Here is a 27,816-nt window from a genome sequence, read left to right on the forward strand (position 1 = left end):
TGTGCTCATTACGTTAAGCCAAATACTTCCTCGATACTTATTAAATGAATCAATTGTACAAATATAACTGATAGCATCGAAAAAAATAAAATATATTTTTTTTTAAATACAGAAATATATATATGATATTAAATTCTCTCATAATAAATGATAAGATATAACAAAGAAATCGTGATGGGAGTATTTTGTTATTTTATGCCATTATCTTAAATAAAACTGCCATTGCAGTCATGTGATATAATGAAAACAATAAACTTTTCAAATTAGCGCCTAAAGAAATTATAAAAATTACCTGCATATTGAAAAATTAACCGGAACAATTAATGCTTATTAAGGAAATGCTGTTATGATTGCTAATTATTCCTGCCATAATTAATATAATTTCTATTTTCTTTTACGTAAAACTCATTGACAACAATTATATTCGCAAGAAAATTACGTAGTTTCAGATCGAGAAATGTGTGTTTGTACAGCAGTTAAATTATTTTATATGCATTTCGATTCTTCTCCGTATATATACAACGTATTACACGTATATACTTACATAACATCACATCGTTTACTATTAATAATAATTACGACTTAACATAACTTAAAATTATATTTAAAATTTCTTACTTGAGAGAAAGAGAGAGAGAAAGAGAGAGAGAGAGAGAGAAAGAGAGATGATGATGATAACGATGATGACGACGACTGTAGTGTGTGCGGTAGCAATACACATACACGCGCACACACATACATACGGAGTGTCTCGTAATAATTGCTTAAAAAATACCACAATATTTCTGAACCAAACTGGAGCAACATTTCCATTTTGCATAAATTGAGATAACACACCGTTTTTTAATTATTTGTTTCTTTAGCGAACAAATTTAGATTAATGAGAGATAGTCCAGATTTACGTACATGTAGATCCAGCGTGTGTCAAAGCAACTCAATACGTATTGGTTGATTCTCGTCAATTAAAAAATTAAATAAATAAGAAAATGATGCATTATTATAATTTCTGTAAAAAAATTTGTTCCATTTTCGTTGAGAAATATGATAGTTTATATTTAAACGAGCATTATGAGGCACCTTGTATAATAATTATTCCGGGATAATATAATCTTGATTGCATTTTGCCGTGTTGTAGCTCGCACGAAGTAATATATATGTATATATACATGTATATGTATATATATGTGCATATATACACACACATGCATATACAGGACGTATCTATAACAATTAAATAGAACGTACGCTGTCGATACGTGCATTAGCACGACAGCACTTTTGCGTATACAAGTATTTCGTATCGTACAAGTACAGCCTAATTACAGTAACTATAACGCCTAATATGTACACAGATATGTCACGTTGGTTGTATTTTTTTTCGTTAGCTCACTTTAGACGTCAATACGAGTCTTTGTTTTCATGCTTACGATGATAAACAATTTTCTCGAGTTAATCCTGCGATGTTCGTGTACATTCTTTGCCGAATTCACGCAGGAATATATTAATGATTTGAGAACGTATCGAATATTTAGAAGCGTGCGATCAACCATACGTTAGTGCTGTGTGATTATTCTGGAGAATGTAGATAGTCTTCTATTTGTCGCGGTATCGAAAAGTACTCACATATTTTAGTAGTATTGATAAAATTAGTAACACTGTATTTGCCGATACTATTTCTCTCGCCGATAATATAATAAATATTTTTGAAAACGTTGTTGTGCATAACAAAGGTATATGTAAAATATCGTAATTTTTCTTTCTGTTAGATAAAAAAAGTATATTTCGATTTGAAAAAAATTTAATGCGCGCGTGTGATAAAGAAAAAGGAAGATTAGGCTTTAAAATAAAATGATATTTTAGGAGATCAATATCCCCCTCCATTGTTACAGCTTTTGGTTATAGAAGTCATAGAATATGTAAATATTTAAAAATGGCACATATTGCATTAATTATATTAACTGATATATTAGTGATTAAAGAGTGAAATTTACAGAGCTTAAGGAGAGCTTTTTAGATTTTAGAATATTTATATATTCTAAGACTTTTAGAACTGAAAACTGTAGAAATACAGCTCACTTTTTAAGGATAGAGATATGTAGCTATACTACACCGCAGGAATAACATTTATGACCAAATCGAACTTCTCGCACGTCCGTCTCTTCTATTTAGTAGAAAAGATCGAGTATGTCAGTTGTGAAGAGACATTATCGAACAAGCAGCCCATTAAAGCGAGATCTGGAAATAACGTTCGGAGAGGTTCTTTTATCTCCGAAACTTTATTCCATCGCGATTGAAAGACACGTACGTGTCGATAATGTCGCGTCAACCGAGACCAATCGGCGATGATTATCCCCATTTCGAAAAGAAGAACCGGACGCTTTTAATGCGCCCTCGATTACTCGTACATGATAAATTCACGACTATTGTTAGTATTATGTGATACCGGTTGGTCGCATGTTAACCACTCTTTTAAAACGTTACGATCATAATGGCAATAAAACCTTGAGCCGTTAGCTAATAAATACAATCGTGGGAGTACGCGCTGTGTAAGGCAATTTATAATCGTTTCCGCGGTGCTCTTTTTTTTAGGACGTTCGTGTTTGTAATGGTAGTAGTCTGAATATCATAAGGCAGAAAGAAGGCAATACTAGTAGCCTACACACGATACGTAATTATTATTCTAAAAAATCTCTCCACTATAATATTATCTTATGTCCAATTCGTACGAAAGTGTTCTTTGTTTTTATTTTGTGAAGCAAATTAAAAGAAAGTTGCATCAGTGTTTAAAGATTAACGTAAGGACGCGTCTCTAAAATTAATTACTTTTCATAATAGTTAAACAAATTTTTTAGATTTAACACAATTTTTGAAACATTTATCATAAAAGTGACGAGCGCGAAATATCAAATTGAAATCAATAAGAAATTCGTGAGAAAGCTATTATTCAGCTTACCTTGTCTTACAAGACTAGCCGATATCCACGAAAATAAATGTTAATGCCAATGATCAACGGTAAATTTGCCAATTGGTAATTTCCTTAGAAAATAATTTCAGTCGATGGTATCTAAAATGTAAGAGCCCGTGCACATTTGTGTGTGTGTGTGTGTGTGTGTGTGTGTGACAAAATTAACATCTTTATTCAGTACAAATGTTGAATTATTTAACGATATTCCTTATCAGTCGCTCTGCTTGGGATGCATCTATCTTATAAGATCGTGCGAAGAGAACCTCCAAGAAAGATTGAAATTGTTCTGACAATGTATGACTTATATTTGCACTTTAGATCGCAAAGCGAGGAGAGGGAAAAGGCATGCGGTTGCGATGCATTTGACGAGATGATTTTCCTGTAAAAAAACTTTTGTCGTAAGAAAAGACACATAACACAAAAATGCATGCTGAGGGCGATTCAATCGGTAATAGTCTCTCGAATAATGCCATGTATCATCACAAACACTTCAGCAGATCGGTTCGGCCAGTGGCTGTGGTGGCCCATAAGGAGAAGCCCACTGACCCACCGCCGGGTGGGTTAGAGCTGTCGACGTTTGTTGTCTTGTATCTAAACTAGACACCGGTGCGCTTCCTGGATGTCCAGATATACCCGTCGTCGGATACGTCACCTTGCCGAGAGCCTCGGCCTGTAAAGACAACATTAGCCGATTCGCGGCTTGCCTCTCGGCCTCCCTTTCCTCTGCTGTCTGCCGCCTGGAACAGAATCAAACGCCCATTATTCTATTAAGTGTGTATTTTTTTATACATTTGAAAATATAATTTGAATGCAAAATATTTTATCATAATTTTTAAATCACATTTGAGTTTGTATAATATGGACGAAACCGATAATAGATTTGCTTGATCTACACTGACTCGTAGCATTTGTAGTTTAGACTATCATTTGATCATTTTGGAGGAAATAACATCAGTTTATCAAAGAAATAATATCAAAATAATATTTATTGTCTAATTCCATCATTCAAACTGTTTCAATATATCATCAAGATGCAGTCTTGAAATTCTGTTTAAATTGTTCGATTATTTAAAACATTTGTATTACAAACGATTTGTGCTTCGTCGGAATTAAGCTAGAACAATATAGAGGAAACAAGATGAAATAAAGCGTGACAAAAATAGAATAGTAGTTAGTTAGAAAACAGAAGAAAAAGAGAGAGACAATGAGAAGGGGATGGAGGGAAGAGAAGACGGATGTAATAAAGTTAATTCAATTCGTCACTAAACCGGAGCTACCGGTTTGTCACAGAGTGACTCGCGCGATGTCTGTTTTCTAGCGCTAAGTCTATTAGGGTGCCGCAAAATGGCCGACTCGTTGGTTGGTTGGTTGGTTAGGTCGATAGAGCTTGCGCGCACGATCGCACGGTAAACCGTGGTTTATATATCATAATTTGTTAAAACAATTGTTTGAATCTTTGGATGTAATTTAACTTATTAATGAAGGCTGCTAAAAGTCGAAGAACAAGGGAAAAATGATTTCGATAAATTTAGATCTATTCCTGTCGAAAGAAAATCTAAAGTTTTCCTAAAAATCATCTAGGAAAAAGGACAACAATTGTATCGTAGCTGAAAGAAATTGAAAGTATATCAGGAGAAGAAATAAATATTGCAAAATCTAAATTTATTTAAATGATTTTTCTGCTACTTGTTTTGTCGACGAATTCTTGTAACAGGAAGAACTAGAAAAATTGGGCACAGTTGATTCCGACCTTTCCCGATAACGGTGATGATTGTTATAATTTCCTAAAACTGGTTTTTCTCTGTGTATCTCCCGTGAACGTCTCTCTAAAGACCGGTGGCTCTCGTCTCGTGTCTCCTCACGAATTATGCCACGTTCCGGCCTATCGCGGCACAGGTACCATCCCGTTGACCCTCTTTTTGCCTACCTTTTTGGTTACGAGTTGAGCAAGACGACTTGACTCGAACTTCCTGTAATTTTCTTCACTCAATACCTGGATATAACGAGAGAACGATTGTACCCAATGGTACCGAAAACGACAATTACTCGTTACCTTTGAAATTTACTTTCCGATTCCCAAAAGTCGTCTTTCAGTGAACAGCTTCGACCTACTTCACCGTAATTCTCATTATTTATCGTTACAAATCAACCTGTTTAACTCTTCTCTAGATACAGTCTACCTATTTATAATATATCTTATGTAATGTGTTACAAAAAGTTATATATATATATATATATATATATATATATATATATATATATATATTGTGCGATAAATATAAGAGTACGGCTTGTATTAGTTTTTAATTTCTCTCTCTTTCTCTCTCTCTCTCTTTCTCTCTCCCTCTCTCTCTCTCTCTCTCTCTCTCTCTCTCTCTCTCTCTCTTCCAGTTTCCTTTTTGAGAAAAAGATTGATTTGACAAAATTTTAATCTAACCAGTTTGAGCCCGTTAATTACCATACGTTATCGTAATATTTTGTATATAAATCACGGACAGCATTTGAAATAAGTTCTAAATTAAGTTACACTCGTTTGTATAGCATGAGTCGTTTGTCGACAAGAACCAGTTCGAAAGAGTAGTGCTATCCAAAGTGAAACGAGCAAGATTTAGCGCGTGTTGACGACGCTTTTATTAGCACCGTGCAATTGAATTTCACTCACGTTCCCCCACCGCTCTGAAATCCACTGCGGCTACGCTATTGCGCCAGTGACAGGTGCACCTACGCCGCTGCAAGTAATTAACGCGGTTAGCGATTAATAATTGACGACACCGTGCCGATTACATTTTGCAGCCCCGACGCAGCCAGCCTCGCCCCATTCGCTGCGGCCGGCATATAACCATATTCTCTCGCAACCTGGGACACATTACTCTTATCTTTATACTTTAGCGTATGCTTTATATCTCGGTATAGAGTTCGTTTGGTCCAGGAGTAAGAATGAATTTGCGGTTCTTTCTATTTAATTAATCCGCTATATTTTATTTATCGCTATTTGCCTTAGAAGACTTCTCTGATAACATTCTACAAAAATATTACATAGAAATGATGCATTTCAATTTTTGCAAAAAGAAAAAGAAATTGTTTTATTTTGATCCAGGCACGCCGTTGGTTACGCATGTGATCCATTTTTTATATATTTATTATGAGACACATCACGCGTACCAATCACTAAATTGCAAAGAGAGAAAATACATGTCTCCTTTTAACGTGTCGTTCCAAACACGACTTCGTGTCTACTTGTGTAGCACAATTTTTCACGTACGTACATCACACCAAAACGAAAATCATTGTTAGAAGCCGATCCCTGACGAAACTCTAACTATTTTGTAACTCGTGGTACCGCGGTAATACCGATTGATTTTTTATACTACCCGGCGCTATATTACCTCGTGCCCTCGCACGATATATCGTTTGCCTGCCGAATCGTGTTCAAATGGTTATCCGCTTGGTCCTACACACTGTAACAGATGAATGTTTAACGAGGCAAATCGGTGGGGTTGGCCCAACTCGGCCTCGACGGCAGAGATCGGAACGATTCAACCGGAACGGATTCGAACGTTTGACAGTTTAAAAGCCAAGAAGCTCTCTCTTACGAAGGAGGAGGTTTAGAGACTGAAGGAGGTGACGGGGCGCGGAGGATTGGTAGTCAAAGCACAGGGTGGATGGGGACTGAGAGGCGGGAACGGGTGCGCGCACGACGGGCGGGTAGAGACTACATTATGTACGGGGACAGAGCTAAGCTGTTAGGTACCTGAATTATTGAGTTCGAGTTATCTCATCTCTGCCTACCAGTCATCTCGTTATTTTAAACGCAGCTGCACGCGGCTGGACCGCGCCGCGTCACACCCGAGTGTGCGTTATGACGATTATACGTGCTCGTGCATTCATCAATACGTGATACTTAATTCGTCGAGATAATTTAGACTTGAATCCGAGCAGCTAACAATTACGACAGCACTAATTGTTCGAATATAGTTCCGAGTCTGAGAGATGCAAATGTTTTCGAAATCTGAGATTTGAGCTATTTGAATTGCTTGTCTATAAAGATCTATAAAGATTTTGAACATAATCTCCTCGCAGTGAAATAATGCGAAGCACATAGCGGCTAAATAAAGTTTATCGACGGAGAAAAATAACAAGAGGAGAAAATTGCAAAAGAGTACAAATTTTATATATATATATGTGTGTGTGTGTGTGTGTGTGTGTGTGTGTGTACATATATATACACACATAAACACGAGGGAATTTAATTAAATTATTAATTAATTAAAGGCAATAATGAACACGAAACCGATATTTCTCTGAAATTTATTGGATGATATTATAAAGCAACTATCTGAGCACATATTACGTATTTGTGTTGGCAATCCTGTTATCCGCGCATGCGTAATATAGTATCGAAGATGGCTGTCTTATTGTTAGAGTGTACCATCGAGGAAGAACGCCTTTTTATATTTTTTTGTGGTCAGAAAGTGTGAAAAGTGGGAAAATTTATTGTAGAATGGTACCTTAGTATGGAGACAGTTGTTTAAGTCAATGTAAAGTGTACAAGTGAGTCCAGAGATTTATAGAGGGCGGGCGCAGTGTTCGCGATGAGAACCGATCGGGGAACCAACAACTGTCGCAACGGACACAATCAAAACGCAAATCAATATACGAATTAGAGTCCCGGAGAGTCACAATTGATGACATCGCTGCCGAATTCCCTATGCCAACTTAATAAAATGTTATACCAAAATTGCCTTTAATTAATTTCACTCGTATATATATATATATATATATATATATATATATATATATATATATGTTTTCAATTCCTATTTCTCATAACTATATATTACAACTCGGAAAAGGAAAAATTTGTCGTGCGCGCGGTGACGCGTTATTGATCGCACACATGATTATCCTGCCGTGCGTGTATCTTTAATTAAAAATGATGTACTTGTCACTCCGACATGAAGTTAACTCGTCAAAATGTTTTAGAGACAAATGTACCTGTCACAGCGATAACATTTCCAAGCATATTGTGAGATAGATAACGTGTCGTTGGATTTCAAATTGAATTTTTCGTCTGCTCTTTTTCAGGATGACGGCAAGTTCTTTGATAGTTTCAATAAACAAATATCTCTGTGTGACACATGTAATTTTTCCAAAATCACACAGATACTCGATATAGATTACAGAAATGAATAATTCACTACATAAAAAAATAGATATACCGCGTACGCGTGTCAAATTAGAAAAGAATTAACAAATTGTTTCCTCGCTGATACAAAAAAAATGGACTTGAGGTACAAGATGAGCACAACTTTGGACAGGGACTGCCGAGCAGGGACTCGCTCATTCTAGAACAATCATCGTTCCACTCCAAACTCCTCTGCAAGTTTATCACGATGCTTCGTAGAACGAATTCAAAGATTCCACATAACGTGACGACGATTTTAAAAATGTCGAGGAACGTATAGTGAGACGAAAAGAGGAATGGTAAGAACGGGGTACGGCAAGTATGTATATCGTACACTGCTTGGAGAATGTCGTCGCTAGAGTCCGTCTCGCCGTCGTCGAGACGCCCCTGATATCGGGGGATCCCGCGTGCCACGGAGAACGAGCCCCCCTTTTATCTAAATGACGTGTTTTCGTCCTTCCTTATCTTGAAGAGACTCCAATACATTTGACTGCCAATGCGTTTACAGATATACGCGTCAGCCTGCGGCTGACTCGCTATTAACATTCCGGACGCGGTTTCCAACCCGCGTTTTCTTCCCTTCTTTTAAAAAATTAGTTGCTCTCAAGAAACAATGGTTCCCGACGAATCATCGTCATCTCTTATAAATGCTACCACTGTTTATTGACACCACTAATAACGATGTATGATAAACGAAATGACTAAACATCTCGTCTTACATACTGGCGATCAGCAGCATCTCACTGCGCTAATCCAATACTGAAATATCTTTATTTATCGAGCTCACCTCCATTTCGTCCGCCTATTTTGAAACCAAGTCTTCACCTGGGCATCCGTCATCTTCAACGACTTCGCCAACGCCGCTCGCTCGGCGGAGGCCAGGTATTTCTGTTTGTGAAAACGCTTTTCCAGTTCCGCGATTTGCAGCCTCGTGAAACTCGTCCTCGGTTTCTTTCTTTTCGGTGGTGTTCGATTCTGATAAGGATGACCGATCCTCCTTGGAAATGCTCCGGCCACTGCGTAGAAAAAAAAGAAAGAGAAAAGAACGTTGATAAATGACGTTTCAAGCACTGCCGACACTTTTGGACATTGTCGCATACCATGTTATCGCTTAAAGTACGCATTTCGAGGGTTCTTCAATTCAATAAATTATCGGTACTTTTAAAGAGATCATAGTTAAAGAGACCTAGCAAGAGAGAGAGTCTTAGCAAGGAATACTCAAACACAAAAGACATTTTGTACATTACTGGGCACTTACTTGTAAAAGTTTTACATGGAGTGAATCGTCGCATTTATTTCAACTTATTATTCTACTGTTATGTATGAAAGCTTGATTTCAACTATTTTGTTCCATACATGATATCACAATGTCATTATGATAGCCACTGGACGAAATCTATATGCTATAAAGGATTAAATTTGCATTTAATCGGTCTTTATTATTCATGTGTCTATGTCGTTATAAGGTTAATGATATAATCGGAACTCGCGACAGATAGCCAAAGTTTTCGACGGACGATATCTCGTAATTTGTATGTAATTTATGCTCGTCGGACACATCATTTCGCATCCCGCTCGATTATCCTTCGTTATTCCGTCTCCTAGTATGCCCGATGACCAGCTATCAGAGTCATTAAGCATTTATCTCTCGCAGTAATAGCGCGCGAGTAATACAAAATCGTAATACTAAACGCCGCATACGACCAGTGATTTGCATATGTAACGAGAAAGTACATGATATTATCAATTTCACGAGACCAATAAAGGAGTAGAGAGTCGGCCGCTAGATACGCAACCTGCGTAGCGGGTAAATATCGCGAAAGCAAACCGCCGCCCTCAAGTCTTATGCGACGGTTTCGCTAATGGATTAACCCTTTGCGGTCTTGTATCTAGCGACAACAAATCGTCGCAAGCTTTGCTGTCCCACTCGTATGTGTGGTTTCAATCGCAAAGATTGCGTACTTTTCAAGACAAGACGGTCAATTTATTTGACCAGGTAATCTATCTTTCTTTTTCTCTTTCGTGAATTGCAAAATTATATCATAACGAATTTACAAATAAATTTTTGAAATGCATAATAACCAACTTACTTATTAGCGTAATCCAATGCGAATCTTTACTCGACATTTGCAATTTTGAAGTAAGCGATGCGGAGATATTACAAGCGTGCAATAATGGTCTACATTTCCAACTTTGATTTACTGTTAAATAACGCGAATAATACGTCTGAGAAAGACCCTCTTATTATGCCTTGCATGAACCCGATTGAAGGATCGCGTGTTTTTGAGCAATGTTTACACAGACACACGAACATATGTCGACTATTCTATAGACATACAGTTTTTATATACGAGAAATGTTATGAGAATTCACGAAAAGGACAGAGGGATCGCTCGGAGCCTAAACACGCGAATTGATACGTGATATTTATGCAAAACCTATGTTTGATTTCACTACTACCTACCTATATCTATATTTAATTTCACAATCATCTATCAGATTTATATAGGTATCTACAAGACGTTTGGGGTATTTGTCAGATCGGTGAAGAAGTCTGTTATAAATATATAAATAGGTTCGCAGGGCTAGAATTAATTATCTTCTCATAAAAAAAAAAAACAGAAACCAATTCTCTTTATTTATCGTAAAAGTACTAGAGAATTATCTGATATGTTTCAACTCAAAATGAGATTGAATCGAGTAACTCTTCGTCTCGTCGACCATCAGTCGGGCTCCTCTCCCGCGCAATTTGCTGGAAACCGAGGAATCATCGTTAAAGGGTAAAAGGGCCATCGCGAGCGGATATTATCCCATTACGCACCCCCTTTTTCCCACCCCAAACGCCCGTCCTTTATCGTTTCACCTCGCGTCCAGAAATAGATCCTATCGTCCGTGGTAATCGTGAGCGATCCAAATAATAATCGTATTACGCGTTCATTTGTAATTCCTTATCTGTAATCCATAAATGTCAAAGTGTGTATTGAGTGAACTATAATATCTTGCGCCGAAAATACTCGTAATTAACTGATTGCACGAGCACCGGTTGCTCTTACCACTCTTACAACAATGCTTAAATAATATTGCTGTTTTGCGCAATATTAAAAACAACGAATGATATCGAGTGGTGCATTATTATGGAACAGTAGTCGAGACAGCTCCCATTTATGGTCTTCGATCAATCGCATAATTTGTGCGAGTTTCAACTCTACGGTCTACTCGTCAGTTTCTTACATTCTTATCCCGTTTTCGCGTGTGAGAGAGACGCGTTCTTGCATCACTGTGTGCGCGTTGTACTTATTAGGACGATAATCGCATAGCGTAGCTATTATACTTCGTTATATTGTCGCGGCATACTAGTCTAGCGACTATAGCCTCTACCGACCTATGTGGTTTCTTTCTCTTGTAATCCACCGTGTAATTACGTTCACGGAATGGTTAGACACATACACACGCACAACACAAGAATTCGGATCAGCAAAACTTGTGACTGATCTTTGATTATAAAGCGTACTAAATGATACTAAACATATAAAATCGACGTAAATCAATGTTAATATTTTGAATGTTGATAGAAAGCAAATTAATTGGTGTTATGTGCGAGGTGGGGGAAGATAATCTTTGACGGCCAAACTGCAGCCAGAACTTTTGATATTCAGAAAGGGAAAGGTTGGTCGTCTCCTTGTAAGATCAATTAAGGTTTGGGTTATCAGCCATAAGTCAGCGTTCGACGATAACGTTCCTTACTTGATTTCTGTTAATTAACCGCGCTCAAGATGCCGATTATTTTACAATCTAATATTTAAACGTAGATGTAAACACAATTAGCTTACATATCGTAGCGTAGAAAACAGCTCATCATATTCAACATCATATTCAAGCTCATCATATAATTTCCTACTTATTGAAGGATTTAAATAAGTTATAGCAAGCCTAATTACTATCAATTTCCACGTGCCGAAACATTATTAATTACGAGACAAATCTTTTTTGTTTTAAAATTCAATGCTCTTGCTCGTATCATCTTAAATTTTATGCGACGGTGCGCGTCTATCTGTTTATATAAAATTACCGTGCCCCCGATCAAGTTTTCGTGTCCAGAAAGTATGGTCGTCGTACGATAGCTTGGTTGCCATCGTTAGTGTCGCTAGCGTGTTTAACAACAGTTTAGTCGTCGCGATGTGTCGGATGGTTAAAGCGACTTCGGCATTGTGGAAGAGGTCGTTACCGCACGCCATTTCGGTCAGGATACTTTAGCTACGTATTTTTGTGGTTGAAGCGTTTAACTTCATCAATAATCCTCGACGCAACGTTAAAAAAATCACTATTGTAGAAATATTTCGAAAAAATTTTGCTACACATATATCTCGTTAGAAAAAGAGCTAATATTTGTACAAGAAAAGAAGAACTAACGCGTTCCATTTCTTCAGTTTTCAATTGTGATGATTTTGAAACTCGTAAACGTTTCAAAATTGTATCTATATTATATTATTTACAATAATTTACTAATATCTTAGTAATTGAAAAATGAACTTTATGATTGATCTCTTTGAGAAATTTTAAATTTTAAGAGCGCATCTTAATGTATGCATGTAATGTAACAGAATATTCAACGTGAATATTCAAGTGAAGATTCACCTCGCCGAGTTGCAACACAAATACAAACGAGAAGGTTTGTTCGCCACAAAAGATCACTGCAAGAGTATGCTTGCGGAATAATCGTAAAAACAACATGGCTGCACGTCGTCGCCGCATAATGGTCGACGTAAATAAACGGTCCAACGCTCGAGCACAACCTCACCTAAAGCAAAAGCTATTTGTGATGTCGATTATTTTCTATTCCGTCTAAAACTTGCAACCATTTTTTAAAGTAGAAGATTTGAATATATTAGAATAATATGTATAATTGCGGACATATATACAGTTTGCATTAATGGCAAAATAAGTGTCGGGGTAGTCTATTAGCTAGAAAAGCACCGACATATCACGCTCTGTCTTTTTTACGACATTCCGAACTATCGATATCTTTTTCATTATTTAGTTATATTTAAATGAGAGAGTTTTCTCATTGCAATACTATAACCGCTCCAGTGTCCCTTTAAGTTGATTTAAATCTTCATTTATTTTTTAAGAAGATTCGCGAAGACTTTGTGTGAACATAATGTTTGCTCACCACACACAGCAAAAAGCAGAGTGCGAAATTTAAAAAAAAATCGCGCAGATCTTCTGTCTCAACTATTCAACGACCACGGTTATGTCGACGATTATCATCGTCAAGGAATTCACTGTGCGCAGAAAACAATTTACTTTGAAGGCCACAAACTCTATTACCAGGTAGAACGTGCTCAAAGTAATGACTTTCTCTAGCAGAGTGCGCGTTGCTGTCGCAGCTAGTTGGTGATGTTGCGTCAACAGATGATTTTAGCCTGATTCGTTCTCTCGGTCGAGAGGGAAGAATCGTCGTCATCGTTGTACCGCTGCAAAGGTTGCGTTTCAAGCTCACTGGGTCACCGAGAACGAAACCTCCATCCAGTTATTGTGAAAAGCTGTTGACCTTGATTTTTAAATTTTCCATCTCGTGCGATCTTCACTCATATTAATATGATATTAATTCAGTTATAGAGAAAAAATAAAATAATAAATTTCTAAATATCTAAAGTTCAGTTCAGGATAAATTACTCTGTAAAATTTACAAACTCCGATTAAGCTAAAATCATCTGATGACGCATCTTTAGGTACGCTTTCCATATGCTCCGTATATTCGGCACAGCCTCGGAACATTTGCCAGCAGTTTAGTCTTCACTTAATGTATCTCTCGGAATCCTCCATTTACCTTGGAAACATCCTCTATTTTTATAGTTAATAGAGATCGATACAAGTTCAATCGCTATACTTGATAATTATATTTGCGTTTCAACTGAAAGCGTAACAATGCGAAGGACCAATGATCTTTTCGCTTGTCGCTAAAAAATATGAAACTCTTCCCTTTTGTTACCTAAAATTAAGATGTCCCTAAAGTCCGTATATTTAAAGTTCCAGAAACAATACCACGGGTGATTTTTGCGAAATATGTTACTTTACGATTTGTCATACAAGAGAGAAAAAGGGAGAGAAAGAGAGAAAGAGAGAGAGAGAGGGGGGGGGGGACGGGAGGAGGATAAGTGAAATATAATAGCGTTGTATTATTGCAGCTTATTCGATTTGAAATTGGCATAATCTTTTTTGTAATTAAACTATTTCAAGGAATCGTGACAGAGCGTTACGCTCGTACGTAATACGAGACGGACCTATAAGGATAACTGTTCTCTGCACTGTTACGATAATGGGAGTTGGTTGGTGCTCTTTGTTAGTACTTAACTGGAGAAATGAAAACTAAACGTTTCCAGGAATATAAAGCCAATGCAGTTTCAATCAAGAAAATTACTCAGCATACTCGTAAGGAAAGCAGGAGTGTTACAGTCTTTAAATATTATATCTTCTGAGAAGATTCAAGAAGTAGATTTCATGGAAAGAAAAATCATAAAAGACGTATCTTGTTCTCTGCCCAGTGTACTCATCTAATCGCCTAGATTAACAAAAACACTTTGATAGTCAAGCCAATGGCTTTTTCATCTCGTATAATCCTAATAATTCGCGTTTAGCACCTAGTGTGTTGTAACAACTGTACTACACAAACAAATAGTTTTCATATCCAAGTACTCGAATATCTATTTGGTGTTCAAATTCACAGATATTATAACTAGATACTCTAATATTCAAAGCCGAAAGTCATGACTAATAATCAAGTAATTACCTATCTATCTATCATCTGTTATTGATTTCCGCTGCAGCTGATTATGCATCAGCTGATTTTGCCAGAAAATATTCGAAAAACTCATGTATCCGGCTAACCATGGACATTGACATCGTTACTAACAATATCACGATACCATTGAAATTAACAAAATGTACTTAAACTGCTTGAATTTTACATAAATGTAACCAGTATTTATAGCAGTATATAATAATTAATTCTTACATCATTTTTTATCAATAAACTTTAATTTTTTCATCTGCGTATAATTAATTTTATCTCCATATGTGCACCCGTGACACTTACAAAATCCATTCTATTTGATGACATTTGTTTAGAGTACTACTTTGATATTAAATTTAACCCGTCGTTACACAACACCGAAAAGTTTGAAACACATGGATGGTTGAGGGACCAAGTGGGGAGAAGGGCATTTCTCGCATCTAAGTCAATCGAGAGTAAGAGAGGGAAATGTGAGAGTCACGAGCAACGATCATTTCTCAAACTTCATAACTCGATATAGACCCTCGCGACCTGGGCGCTGTCTTGTGGGTGGAAGAGGAAAGAGAAGGGGGCAACAAGACGAGGTGAAACAGCGGCGCCTTACATTATCGATATTACGAGGCGTCGATAAAAAATCGCATAAAATTAAGCAAGTTCGCACGTGTTCACGATAAAATTCAATACCTTTAGCCTAGTGGATTCTCACGACAGTGGTTCTCATGTTTTCGCTTTTCCACGACTAACGAGCGTTTAATTGTGTGGGCAAATATTTTTAGAGCATCGTTTACAAGGTTTAGCATAGATACTACTACATAGTCAAACGTACCGAATCTCTTGACTCATCAAATCAAGCTTAACCCTTTGTTATCACTCTCTTTGTTAAAGCCGTGAAATGCAGCACGATAAAACACTTTGCTGGAACTTGAAAATGTCTCTAGGCCTTACAGCATAGAATAGAATGATAGGCATGTTATGCGTATCATTCTATTCTATTTTTATTACTAATAACAATTATTTTCTTGCTGTTACCTTGCATATTCGCGCACGATGATGAACTGGTTTCGTTTTCACTGCCGCTTCAAATAAGACCGTATTCGCTGCATTATTCAATATTACCCTCAAAACGGCCCATCGTATACATTCTAAATGTATCATAAACCGCAACATATACATTCCCTTGTACCCAACCGTTTATAAAAGCAAGCTTTTCATATGTTAATTTATTTCTTAATGCAAATATAACAAGTGCACGTAATGTATCAATGTGTCTATTCGTTTCAGAGTTAATCATAGCTGTGATGCTCCTCTCCCTCTCCTCCTTCTTTCTCTCTTTCTCTCTTTATCGCAGCGACCTGCTACTCGAGGAAATACCAGAGACGCCAGATTCGTCCGGCGGCAGATTCACCCAGTCATCCATACGTTATGACGAGAGAGCGCGGCGCGATCAAGGTCTAGCGAAATTTGCCCTGACGTCCGTGCCGAAGACCCGCCGCCCCGGCAAATCCCGCCGATTTCTCCGGGGACCCGAAAAAAATCGCGAATGATATGCTGGAAACCATATAACGTTCCAACGCGTGATAAAATATCGTCATCGTGCCAGCTTTGCGTTTTTTCGACGTGCGACGTCGAACATGCGCCACGCCGGTCAAAAGATTCGCTGCCCGCCCCCATGTTTTTCCATAGTCTCGGGGGAATATTCGATCGGTGCGAGAGATAGGGGTGGTGGACTCGACCGATTTCTCGTGTGTATTTCGTACAAGCGAGAACACTCATTTCGAGTGATCGCCGGTCAGTCGATCGACCGGCTCGCGAGAATATTATATGTTATACGCGCAATTTGCTTCTCAGTCACGCTTTTTCATAATTCATAGACAGCGACTTCGGGAGCCCATGGATTATTGCGACAAGCGTAACAAAAGCGTAACGTAACTTTTTGTCGTTTAAGAAAAATCACATAGTTGACGTAATTAAAGTTACGTTAATAATACAACTCTCTGCATAACTCGCGCCATTGTTCGGCATAGGATTACCGTGCTGTACGGCGTGTGCCAGCACCAAACGCGAGCAACAACAGGGTGATGATGGACGAGCGCGCCTGACCTTACGGGGGCTGCCAAGCTCGCCCAGTGAAATCCCTAACTTAACGTTAACTCGATCAGTCAACGCCCACCGTGGCCCACAACGCCGCGTTGTTCGGCTCTAATCTGCCTCCAGATTAATTACTACGTAATGCCAGTCTGAATAATTATCGTTTCTACGGAAACACCCGCCCGCATCCCTGATATATTCGCATGTGTGAGTGGTTGCGGCATTTCTGCTTCTCCTGCCTTTCCTCCTCATTTTCTCTCATGACGTAAATGTCTCTACCTATATATCGAATAATTAATTATATTACGAATTGTATTATCGAATAATTAATTGTGTTCTATTGAATTCAGACAGCTATAAGCGAGTGAATGAGTGGACAAATGACAACATTTTTTTCCTATTTTGTATTAGGCTTACGTTATGGCGACTCTACAAATGTTTTTATCGTTATTGTTAGTATAAACCGGGTAATTATTTGGATAATTTTCGTTCTTAGGCAATTTGAGTATCCGCTTAGATACTCAAATTCACGGATACTATTTAGACATATGTGTCTACCGGAAATAAGTAGTATCTGAGTAAACAAAAATTAGGGGCCAATTTACTATCTGTTATTGAGTTTCGCAGCAGTTAATTTTATTTTCTTTTTTAAATATTACGTAAACTTATGGAGTACTTGAGTATCTGGATAATTTGCAAAATAGTTGGATACTCAGATATTCAAGAAATAGCAGAAAAATTCGAATAGCCTGGTATATTCAAGTGTACAGATACCTGAATGATATTGACACTACTAGTATGTATGGGTCAATCGCCTCTCAATTGCATTTCCGCCAGGCGATCCGAAAAATGAAATGCGCTAGTCTAGCACTAATAACACGGTGTAACCAGAGCTACGAGTGCCAATTACACACGCTGCGAATACCGAGAAACGTTTTCCCGCACTTCACTTTGCCTCGCCTCGCCTTACTTAGCTCAGTTGTTCACGGGATATTGGCGCAAGAAATTTCAAATACAGGCAGCTCTCGTAAGACAGCATGTGAAAAATTATGGGATTATATATAAGTTATACACCTAACTAGAAGTTTAATTGATCTAAGTGATGTTACGGGAATGTACCTTCTATGTGTGGAAGATAAGAATAGGTAACTATCTAAAGTCTTTAAATATGCGTCTATGGATTTGATAAGCTGCAGTTAATATAACCGACCAATCATAAGTTCGAAGTATGTTAATATATCAGATTTATCCCATCTTGCGCCTACAACTGTCGTTTTTCTTTATTCTGGCTTGCAATAAGAATGTGTGACGTAGCTTCTGTCTTACGATGTTGAGAACATAGCGGAAAGCAGTAATGCACTTTCCAGTGCATAAAAGTATTCAGTTTCGATCCGTGCAATTGATAATCCGACCTTGAACCCGCTTTCCTGTTGTGTTTCGATATTCGACCCTTAAATTTCCGATTCGGTAGCCGAAAAGACACCGTAATTCGATGTATCCTATCACGCTACCGTTTGCGGCCGTTTGAATTAGCAAATCAAAGCAAAACGAGTGGTTAAGTCATGCCACAGGTGCCTACCCCATAATTTCTGATATTTCATTCAAACTAGGAAAACTTACGAGTAGTTTGGCGAGTATGGCCACGGGCCATACTGAAATAATACAAATTGTGGGTTAGATGGTACATTTAACCATTCGTATATACTAACGCGCGTGGAGATACGTACATATACACTTGGACAATTTCATTGGCGAGGTAGCGGCGGCGGCGCCAGCTACAACGGATTCTGGTTTTTTCAGCTTTCGGTCACGCGATGCCTTTTTTCTCTGTTCCCGGTACCCGGTTATCTTTGGGCCCAAGGCGTTCCACCGCGGCGCATCGACACATAGCCGCATCGTTCTGTTTCCGTACCTTCTCGTGCTGCTGGCCGTAAATAAGTTAACTTGGAAAGCTCGTCCTTCCCTCGATAACGCCTTCCACTGTACTATCGAGAGAGATCTAGATGGATTCATGTTGATCGCAAACCTTCCAAAATCGGAGAACCCGGATTTATTTTAACTCACTCCCAGATAGTGCGACTCGAGAGAATTGTGTTCTAGCTACTGGTGCCACGAGTTATGTCACTCACTAATTATTCCGATTTAAACTCAAATTTCGAAATAACGTGTAACCTTAAAATAATGGATTTTATGCAGAGTAAAATTGATAGTACAAGCTAATGATGATTTTACGCGTAAATATAAGTCAAGTGCGATAAAGTTATTATAATCGTTATATTTAAAAAAATTATTTCAAAAAATAATTTATTTCTTACGCAGAACATAGACAAATTACTGCTTCATTTTGCCTAAACTGTTTGAGACGTCATAATAAATATTCCTTTCTTCTATAGTCACGCTTTCGTCACATTTCGCATATATACATTTATTGTTACACGAGAATTATGTTATTGCGTGAAACATTCTGTGATTAAGCACTTCGAATATTTCAAATTTTTGAGACAGATCTTGTATTATTTGGATCGCATTTGACAAATATTTCAGAGATATATTTAAAAATTTTTCAGATTGTTCAATCGTATGATTCGTGCAAATCCTTTGTTTGAATTCTAAAATTTAGGTACGCACTCGTTACGTTCGACAGAAATGACGCAAATTAACGAATCATTTAGCTTTCGTGCAACGTTGCTCCCATATGCCGTTTGTGTCGTAACCGCTGTTTCCCAGAAGGGCGCAAATCAGAGAAGTAATATGCGGACGTAAAAGTGCGAAGGCCTAATTATTATTGAATGCCTTCGCGAGAGGAGCGTACATTGTAGAAAATTACTGTTGCGGCTCAATAACATTCTCGAAGCGGGGGCCTTCAGACTCTCATCCCAGCACATCGCCCGAGGATCATTGGACCCGTTCTTTGCCGCGTGTTGCGTGGTACAATTGAAACAGTTCAATTAGAAACCGGTCGGTCCAAGTGCCGAGAGCTAAACAATTGTGGAGACGAAAACAATAGTCGGATCTGTTAGTTCGCATTCGCTGAGACGAACTGGTGTCATTGTAAAAAAAAAAAAACTATCCAATCAGTCGGCTTTATTATTCCTAGAAGTCTCCCCTTCCCACACACATACATATATGCATGTACGCGTGGCGAAAAAAGAAAAAACAACTGTAATAAATATACATACAATATGATGACTGAATGGGCAAAAAGAAAATTGAAAAAGAAATAAACAAAAAGGAAATAATGAGAAGAAAAAGGAAAAGAAAAAGAAGGATGGCGGCAATAAACAATGAATATACATTGTTTTTCAGATAAAATTCTAAGATTTGTAAGTTTAATTTTTATGCTTTCGGCATTTGAATTAAATTTTAATAAGATCCTTCGATTGCGACCTATTCTCGACTTTTCGTTTCGATTGATTTCCAGTCAATAAAGTGGAACAGAAATAAATTCTTCCAAAGTAACTTTATTTTTGAAGGAATCCCGATATGTCACGTTAGTACGTAGAAATTAATTGACGACATAAAACAGTTGCAGAAACTTGCGCAAATTTCAAATTATCTTCCCATAAATGTTCACTGAAATACATATTACTTGTTTAAACTTTCTTTCTCCTTTCACGATTTCCGTCTGGTTATTGCAATTTTCAGAATGCATTCTCTTACCAATATGCGACGAGAAACATTGAAAAGTGTGTTGGTCGCGGGTTTCGAAGCATTCGTAGAATCGTTCGAGCCCGCTTTTAACGACGAGCGCATTCTACCAGTCACATTGGCGTAGCATCGCATGCTGTTCCCTTTTTTATGCGTTTCAACAAAGTATTTCTTTTTTCTCTAGAGGACGCTTTATACAAACGCTTAAACCGATATGAAAAAATACTCTTTAATAACACTGAAAATAAATATCAACTACATTATTTCTTCTCGCCTCGGCAATTATACGTATATAACATTTAAAGTAATAAAAATTGAAATAGATATTGGATGAACAGGAGGTGAGTTATCTCCTTATTTGGACTTCCGGCTACAGGATGTCCTGAAACTCCGCTTCGCTACGCTATTGACTTAAATGAGTCAGAATGTTTTGGCTTATGATCAGAACGAGAGACCATTGTGTCGGAATCAGCAAAATTGTTTCTCTGAACATAAACTACAGCTTAGTTTCGTGTAAGTAGTTACGCTCGAATTTTATAGCGCTAGTTTTGTAACACCTAATTGATTGGAAAGCTGTCCAGCAGACTCTCTGTCTATTTTGCTTTGTTGTAACTATTGAAGCAACCGATGCCCCGAAATGTAAACGTTACATATAATAATGATAATGACAGCAATTTTTTAAATGCAATATACGTAAAAAAATTACAAATTCAAAATATTTTTTCTATTTTATCTATTCACTATTTTATGATGTGGTGACGCTCTTTTAATACTGGCTTGCAACATGTCGAGACCATGAATATAACTTCCATAAAAATATCGTTGGCAAAAATGACTACAAGTAAAGAGTATAGTCGTTGCTGCATTTAATTCCAACGGGGGACATATGCTGCGAAAGCGTGTGAATCGATTTGTTTTTTTTCCAGCGATCTCGTATCATGTAACACATGTAATTCTTGGTTAAAGCGATTTAAAGAGGGTGATTTTTATCTCGATGATCGATGGGGTTGCCTTCAAAAGTGTGAAAGTAGTGATGTAAAAAGTAATTTGAAAAGAATGAAAACATAGACGAAATAGAAATAATTATGCATAAAATGAAGTCGTCTTCGTAATACGGTAGTGTCGTTTCCGGTTGAGTCGGTACCCACGGCTCTAATCGAATATACCGCATGTCACAACGACGTCAAAGATGGCAGGTGGTGGCATGTGTGTATTATATAATCGAAGCAAAAGAGATGCAAAACAAATAACGGTGGTTACCACCCAAGCTCGTCAAGCAGAACGCATCGTTACGCTTTTATATATTTCACGCGAATATAAATTGCTGTCGGATAGTGCGTCGTGCGATCGATACGACTAATGCCACGCGATGGCCGATCCAATTGCCGTGATATGTTGAATAAATAGCAGCAAACACGATTTGCATTTTCGTCTCGTTCGTTCATTCGACGATCGCATTGAAAATAGTTGCGTGCGTTTTAATTATGCAAAGTAAACGTTATGTTAATTACAATGTTTTACGTGTTAACATGATCTTTTTTCCTCCTTGCTACAGAAAGAACAATTGCTACAGAAAAAAAAATAATTAACTCGCATTATGCATTATAAAATACATTCATCACACACCTAGGTATTCTCTTCATTGTAATTTCTTAAGGCGCATTTTAGAAAACGCCTGTGTATCTTCTTAATAATACTAATAATACTAATTAACAGAGTGTCGTATTCTTCGACAACCATTTAATTGAAATTTTAAATATTACGTCCATTAGTTTTCAGATGTCCACATTTAAGGGAAAGTGCATGACATGTAAAAGACATCCTTAATATGTTACAATCGACATTTGCCGCACGGATTAATGTTATATCGAGAATTGTCGGTTATTTTAACGATTACTTTGTTTCATTGCGCTATAGCGTGTCGGCGCTCTTCTTTTTGGGGCATTAAGCGTACTTCGAACAAAATAATCGCAAAGAGTAATATTGCTCGTACGCATAAATACTTTTCACTCACGCCACGCGAATAATAGCCTCTTTCATTACCCGCACGAAAAAGTCTTGGCTCTTTGGGAATGCAGCAGTACGCGGACGCTAATTATGTATTTTGCACGTACCTGTATTTTAACGTTTTGCCTCTACATCCTTTTTCCCGCGTGCAATGATGACCGCGTCCCGTAATGATCCCTCGCAACAGCAATATTTTCCATACTTATATTTTTCTCCCGATTAAAGCAAATTAAAATTATACCTTCCAAGAGAGGCAGATATGGTGTCCAAATTGCTTTTATAAATTATCTCGAGGAAACATACGGGATGAAGTCAAACGCGCGCGCAGACGCTGGTCAGTAGAATGAATATTTATGAACGATGTGTCCAGAAACGAATTTACAAACAACTTGTCTACAAACTTTTTACACATTCCCGAGCTACTTTGTTCTTTGCGCGCTCTACTTTATGATGCGTCCAACTCGAACATGCCTAGTAATTAGACATTTACACGATATTAAAATATATCTGACGTTCATCGCATATTCTTAATGAAGACAGAGAGAGAGGGCGAGAAACCGTGCTTCTAAGTCTAAGAGAACAAAAAGGGTTATCGAACGGACGGCGCTGGCGAGCTAATGTAACGTGACGACTTCGACTTGTCCGCACACCATTAAAGTGTCACTCGCCGTCTTCGACGATTTCGTACGTGCAGGTCTGATTGCGCGACGACGGCACGAGTGAATAATTCGCTCCTAATACATTATTGATAATCCTCTACTATATACGGTTAGCAGCGGCGTTGCGGTAGTCGCAAAACGCAGTAATGATGACATCAAGACAGAAATCCACGTCTAGTGACGAGCTCAAGGTACACCGAAATTATTTCAAATGTATGACGTAAATCTTGACTCGTCTCGATTACTATTCGAAATCGGAAATTCATCAAAGTCTCGAGTATCTCAAGTATTTCAAAAGTTTTTAACGTATATTTCAAATTTCGAATCTTCTCAAAGTTCACAAAATTCACTATCATCACAATACGTATAATCCGCACAGTCCTCGCTATAGTCCTCGTAAGGTCTACGCGTGTAGTTCAATTATCTATCACTTACTCGCAATTATCTATTACTTACTATGTACTTTGCAGATTTTTTTTATTGTTTGAGAACATTCTAACCATACTAGATTTCATTAAGGCGTTTTTAGCTTTGAGCAATATATGAAGCGACACTTTTAAAACTCTTTTATCAGTTGTTGTACATAGTACCTTAGAAAAACAATAGACAAATCAATAACAGATGGTTGCGGCTTATTACTTCCTGGCTTATTACTTGAGTGGAACTTGACTAGACAACACAGATACCCACAGATACCTGGATAAAGAAATCATCCTGCTTATGCCGATAGCATTATCTTCAATCGACATAATTATCTGAGAATTTTCTAGACAGAGACATTAACACCCCTACGTTTCGGTTGCTATTATCATCGGCGTCGTCGTGCTAAAGATGTGCCTATCCCAATTAGAGACAGTGATATTGGTAGGATCGTCGACACCAACCTACATCAGGAGAATATCTCTCGTCGACGCTCGCTTTATATTTCGTCACTCGATTCTATCGAGCGAACGAACGGCCGTAGCGCTCGGTCGTCGCTCCAATCTTCGCCGGTATAACGCGGAATTAATAATATCTGACAATCTCTCTCGCTAATTGCATGAATCATCTGTTCCTCCTGCATCGTGTTAGCGTTAAGTAGTATGCGGAGACACGTATAATCCAATCGTCTTACATGGAACATGTACTTTTCATGTACGATCGTTATCTCGCAGCAGAGAAATGCTCCAGTAATGATGCGCGATGACGAGAAGGACGAGTAATTAATATTTCAGGCAATACTCAATAGGTAATGTGCTTTTTTCCAGCTTTCGTAAGCTGAAGGATAATTACGTGAATTGTATATTTAAGGTGATGCAGTATTTAAATAACTACGGATATGTTGCTCTTATTAGATATTGGTTAAATCCGACTTATTTTCAAGCCATCCAGCGACTGATTTATTTTTAAATTATCCAGAGTTAATTATCCTGAGAGTCAATAAAGACACTTTGCTTTGTTCGATTATATTAAAATTAACTTTTATTTTTAAATATTTTTTGCTCTCTCTCTTGTGATAAATTGACGGAGCCCAACGTAATAATACATTATATGTAATTGTGAAAACAAAAGACTTTATTAAAATAAAGTCACTTTACGTTTCGCTTTAGATAAAAATCTAAGGTCTTTTTGTGAGTACAGAAAAAGCGAAGTGGACAGCGAAAACATATTGTTGACTGTACTAAGATCAATAATGTATACCACGACTTCATAATTACAAATTCATGTTCAAGATGTAACGGGGCAAAATATTCCAATTTCATTATATCTGCGCTTTACTTGAATGCAACACCCAAATTTGACGATTTCAATTAATTGATTAAGATAGACAGATGAGTGTCTACCTGCTAGTCTGTCCTTGAGATGCGGATGCGCTTGCAGTGGATGTGCGGCGAGGTTCGCTAAAAGGCTCGCCCTGTGCAGACCGGCCGCCGCCGCCGCTTGCTGCTGCTGTTGCTGCTGGCTGTGTTGAAGAGCTTGCAGACTCCAGGGTGCAGACATGAGCGCAGCTTGTGTCAAGGCACTGCCGGTCGGCGCGCCATTTGGTGGTGGTCTGTGAGCCGGTACCCGTATAACACCGCCGCCAGTGTAGATGAGACCAGCGGTAGTACCGGTAGGGAAGAGTCTGAAGGGGGCGAGAAGATCTGCCGCTGCCGCTGCCGCCGCCGCCGCCGTCGCCGTCGCTGAGGCGCAGTGAACGGAGGACGACGAGGAGGAGTTGGCACGCTGGGTGTCGGGTGTGCTGCCGCCAGTATCGTCATCATCCCTTTCCGATAGCTTCTCTTCGACGTCGTGGTCTCCCCAAGATCGCCTGCCGTCATCCGCAACGCCACTCGAGGACGTCCGGTTGTTATTGTTATTGTTGCCTTCTTCCCAGGACCACTTTCTCTCTCTGTCACTATCTGGCTCTTCCGAAGGCGATGGGCTTTTGAGACTTTGAACACCGCTCTCACCCAGTAAACGACTTATGCTGAACGGATGGCTACGAGGAGAATCATTCGGTAGCGTTCTCGTACTCGCGGTTTGACTGGGAGGTGGCGAAGTGGAGCACTCGGAGGTTTCCTGAGACATGTGGTGACGGTCAACGCCATCATGGCTCGTGTAATTTCGCGGACTACAACTTTGGGAGTCGGAATCGTCCACGTTGATCTCCTCCGTCGCGTCTACATCGCTGTCGCCGTGCTCCGACATAGTGTACCTTATCTAATCTTCACCTCCACCTTTTCCTCGCAAGAACTCGCTGCTTGAGATTGACTTCCGCGTAACAATGCGTTTCAGATAGCGGATATCCTTATTGATAATTCGCAGAGTGACATTGCGAACGGTACATTTAAACCGAACAGAGGAACATCAATCGAAATGGAGAAGTTTTATCAAAAACTAGGTTGCGCGGATCACTCCTTAACGTGACAAATTCAGGTTCAATATTACGAGTGTCTAGATTTGTTGCACAACCGACTCGATCCTAGCTATCATACCGACCACCTCATAAATTTTCCGTTGGACGGCGGCCATTTTGTTCCTATGTGCGTATACCACAACTGGTATCATTTTTATCTCGGAGAAGGATCATACCAAATGTCCATTCTTTTGCTGTATACCTTACGAATTTATGCAACACCTTCGGACGAACAACTTTTTGACGTGAATTCTATCACTTTTGTTCAATGGTTCAATCGGTCATTGGTTTCTTTTACCATAGAAACAACAGTTCTACTTATTATGATGCAAATTTTGTCAAACCAATTTTGTCTGCAGAAACGAACTTTTAGTAGAGAATTTACACCCTCGATTTGTGTAGCTGTTCTACACGACACGTTAAGACTATAGGCAAACAAACGTCTCTTAAGGTTGGTCTTGTCATCTTGAACGAAAACAAAATTGTTTTCTCTACTCTTTCAAGGATTAAACATGTATCACCATTTCACTCTAATTGTCTTAAACTTCTATCGAAAAAACTTCTCCTATACTCGAGGAGATCTATTCCGATCACACTAAACTCTATTGTTCACAGTAGATTTCAGTTGTGCTGAAGTCAAAAGCCGGTGGTTTCTTGAGAACACTGGGCAGAAACGCGCGCACGATAGGGAAATTTCGCACCTCATGCAAAACGTAACAGGTTGCTTGTTCGCTCACGCGATCGCACCAATTCCACCAGTCTTCAAAAATCAATTTCCGTAGAATTCATTTGTAGACAAACGGGAACCCGCATTCTCCGGCGTTCGGCGAGACTCGACGTTTCACCAACTAACTAATCTGAGCACCACCAGCTAGTGCGTGAATCCCGAATCGGTCGCGTCGAGAAAGACGGCGGGGACGTGTATGAAAGTATCGGGCGAAGAAACCAGGTGGTTCATCCCTACCTAACTACTCAACGCGGTAGAGCGCGGCGCGTTGCGATGAGAACCAGCGATTCACATAGCGTCTAGACGCCCTCAAAACCTGCCCACAGTTCGCCGTTCGACCAATCCGACCGTGGCGTTATACGCCCACGGGCGCGCGCATTGGTCCGCTTGTTAAATTGATACCTATTTAACATTTGAGCAGAATGTTGCAGCCGCGATCGCTCGCTTTTTCCCCTGTATTATTTATCGCTCGATCGTCGTTGTACCTCCTTTTCCATCTCTTTCTCTCTCTCTCTCTCTCTTTCCCCCTCTCCCTCCTTCCTCTCTCTCTTTCTCTCTTTTTCTGCCCCTCCCTCCTTCTCTCGTACTCTCTCGCACTCTCCCGTTACTTTTTTCTTTGCACCGTTTCTTCTTCTGGCTATCCTTTTATAGTTCTCTTCTGTCCTCTCGCCCTTTCTTCCTATCTTTCTCTTTCTTATTCTCCTCAACGCCGATTCGCATCGTCGTCGCGTCGCGCCGCATTGAGTCAAGGAAGCGACGAGACTTAATTACGGAGAATATTCTTACTCTGCTCTCCCTCTGCTCACTCCTCCTCATTTCCCCTTCTCTCTCTCTCTCTCTCTCTCTCTCTCTCTCTCTCTCTCTCT

At 38.7% G+C, this 27,816-nt stretch overlaps 1 protein-coding gene across 2 annotated transcripts; it reads right to left on the reverse strand.

Annotated features, from left to right (window-relative positions):
- Positions 1-476: 476 nt before the first annotated feature.
- LOC116847941 (homeobox protein goosecoid) lies at positions 477-27,131 on the reverse strand. Of its 2 annotated transcripts, none has more exons than XM_032823552.1 (3): positions 25,169-27,131; positions 8,938-9,166; positions 477-3,702 (listed from the first exon to the last, which is right to left on the reverse strand). In XM_032823552.1, exons 1-3 carry the CDS (start codon positions 26,013-26,015, stop codon positions 3,456-3,458), a joined length of 1,323 nt encoding a protein of 440 aa, XP_032679443.1. In that variant the 5' UTR covers positions 26,016-27,131; the 3' UTR covers positions 477-3,455. The 2 variants fall into 2 exon arrangements, 1 of the variants encoding a protein (XP_032679443.1); XR_004378857.1 differs by lacking the exons at positions 8,938-9,166; positions 25,169-27,131 and adding exons at positions 4,716-4,935; positions 5,019-6,697 and having other exon boundaries at positions 3,567-3,702.
- Positions 27,132-27,816: the final 685 nt, after the last annotated feature.

Source organism: Odontomachus brunneus, unplaced genomic scaffold (assembly GCF_010583005.1).
Source record: "Odontomachus brunneus isolate Ranch 3 - 2012 unplaced genomic scaffold, Obru_v1 Obru_scaffold_085, whole genome shotgun sequence".
NCBI lineage: Eukaryota > Metazoa > Arthropoda > Insecta > Hymenoptera > Formicidae > Odontomachus > Odontomachus brunneus.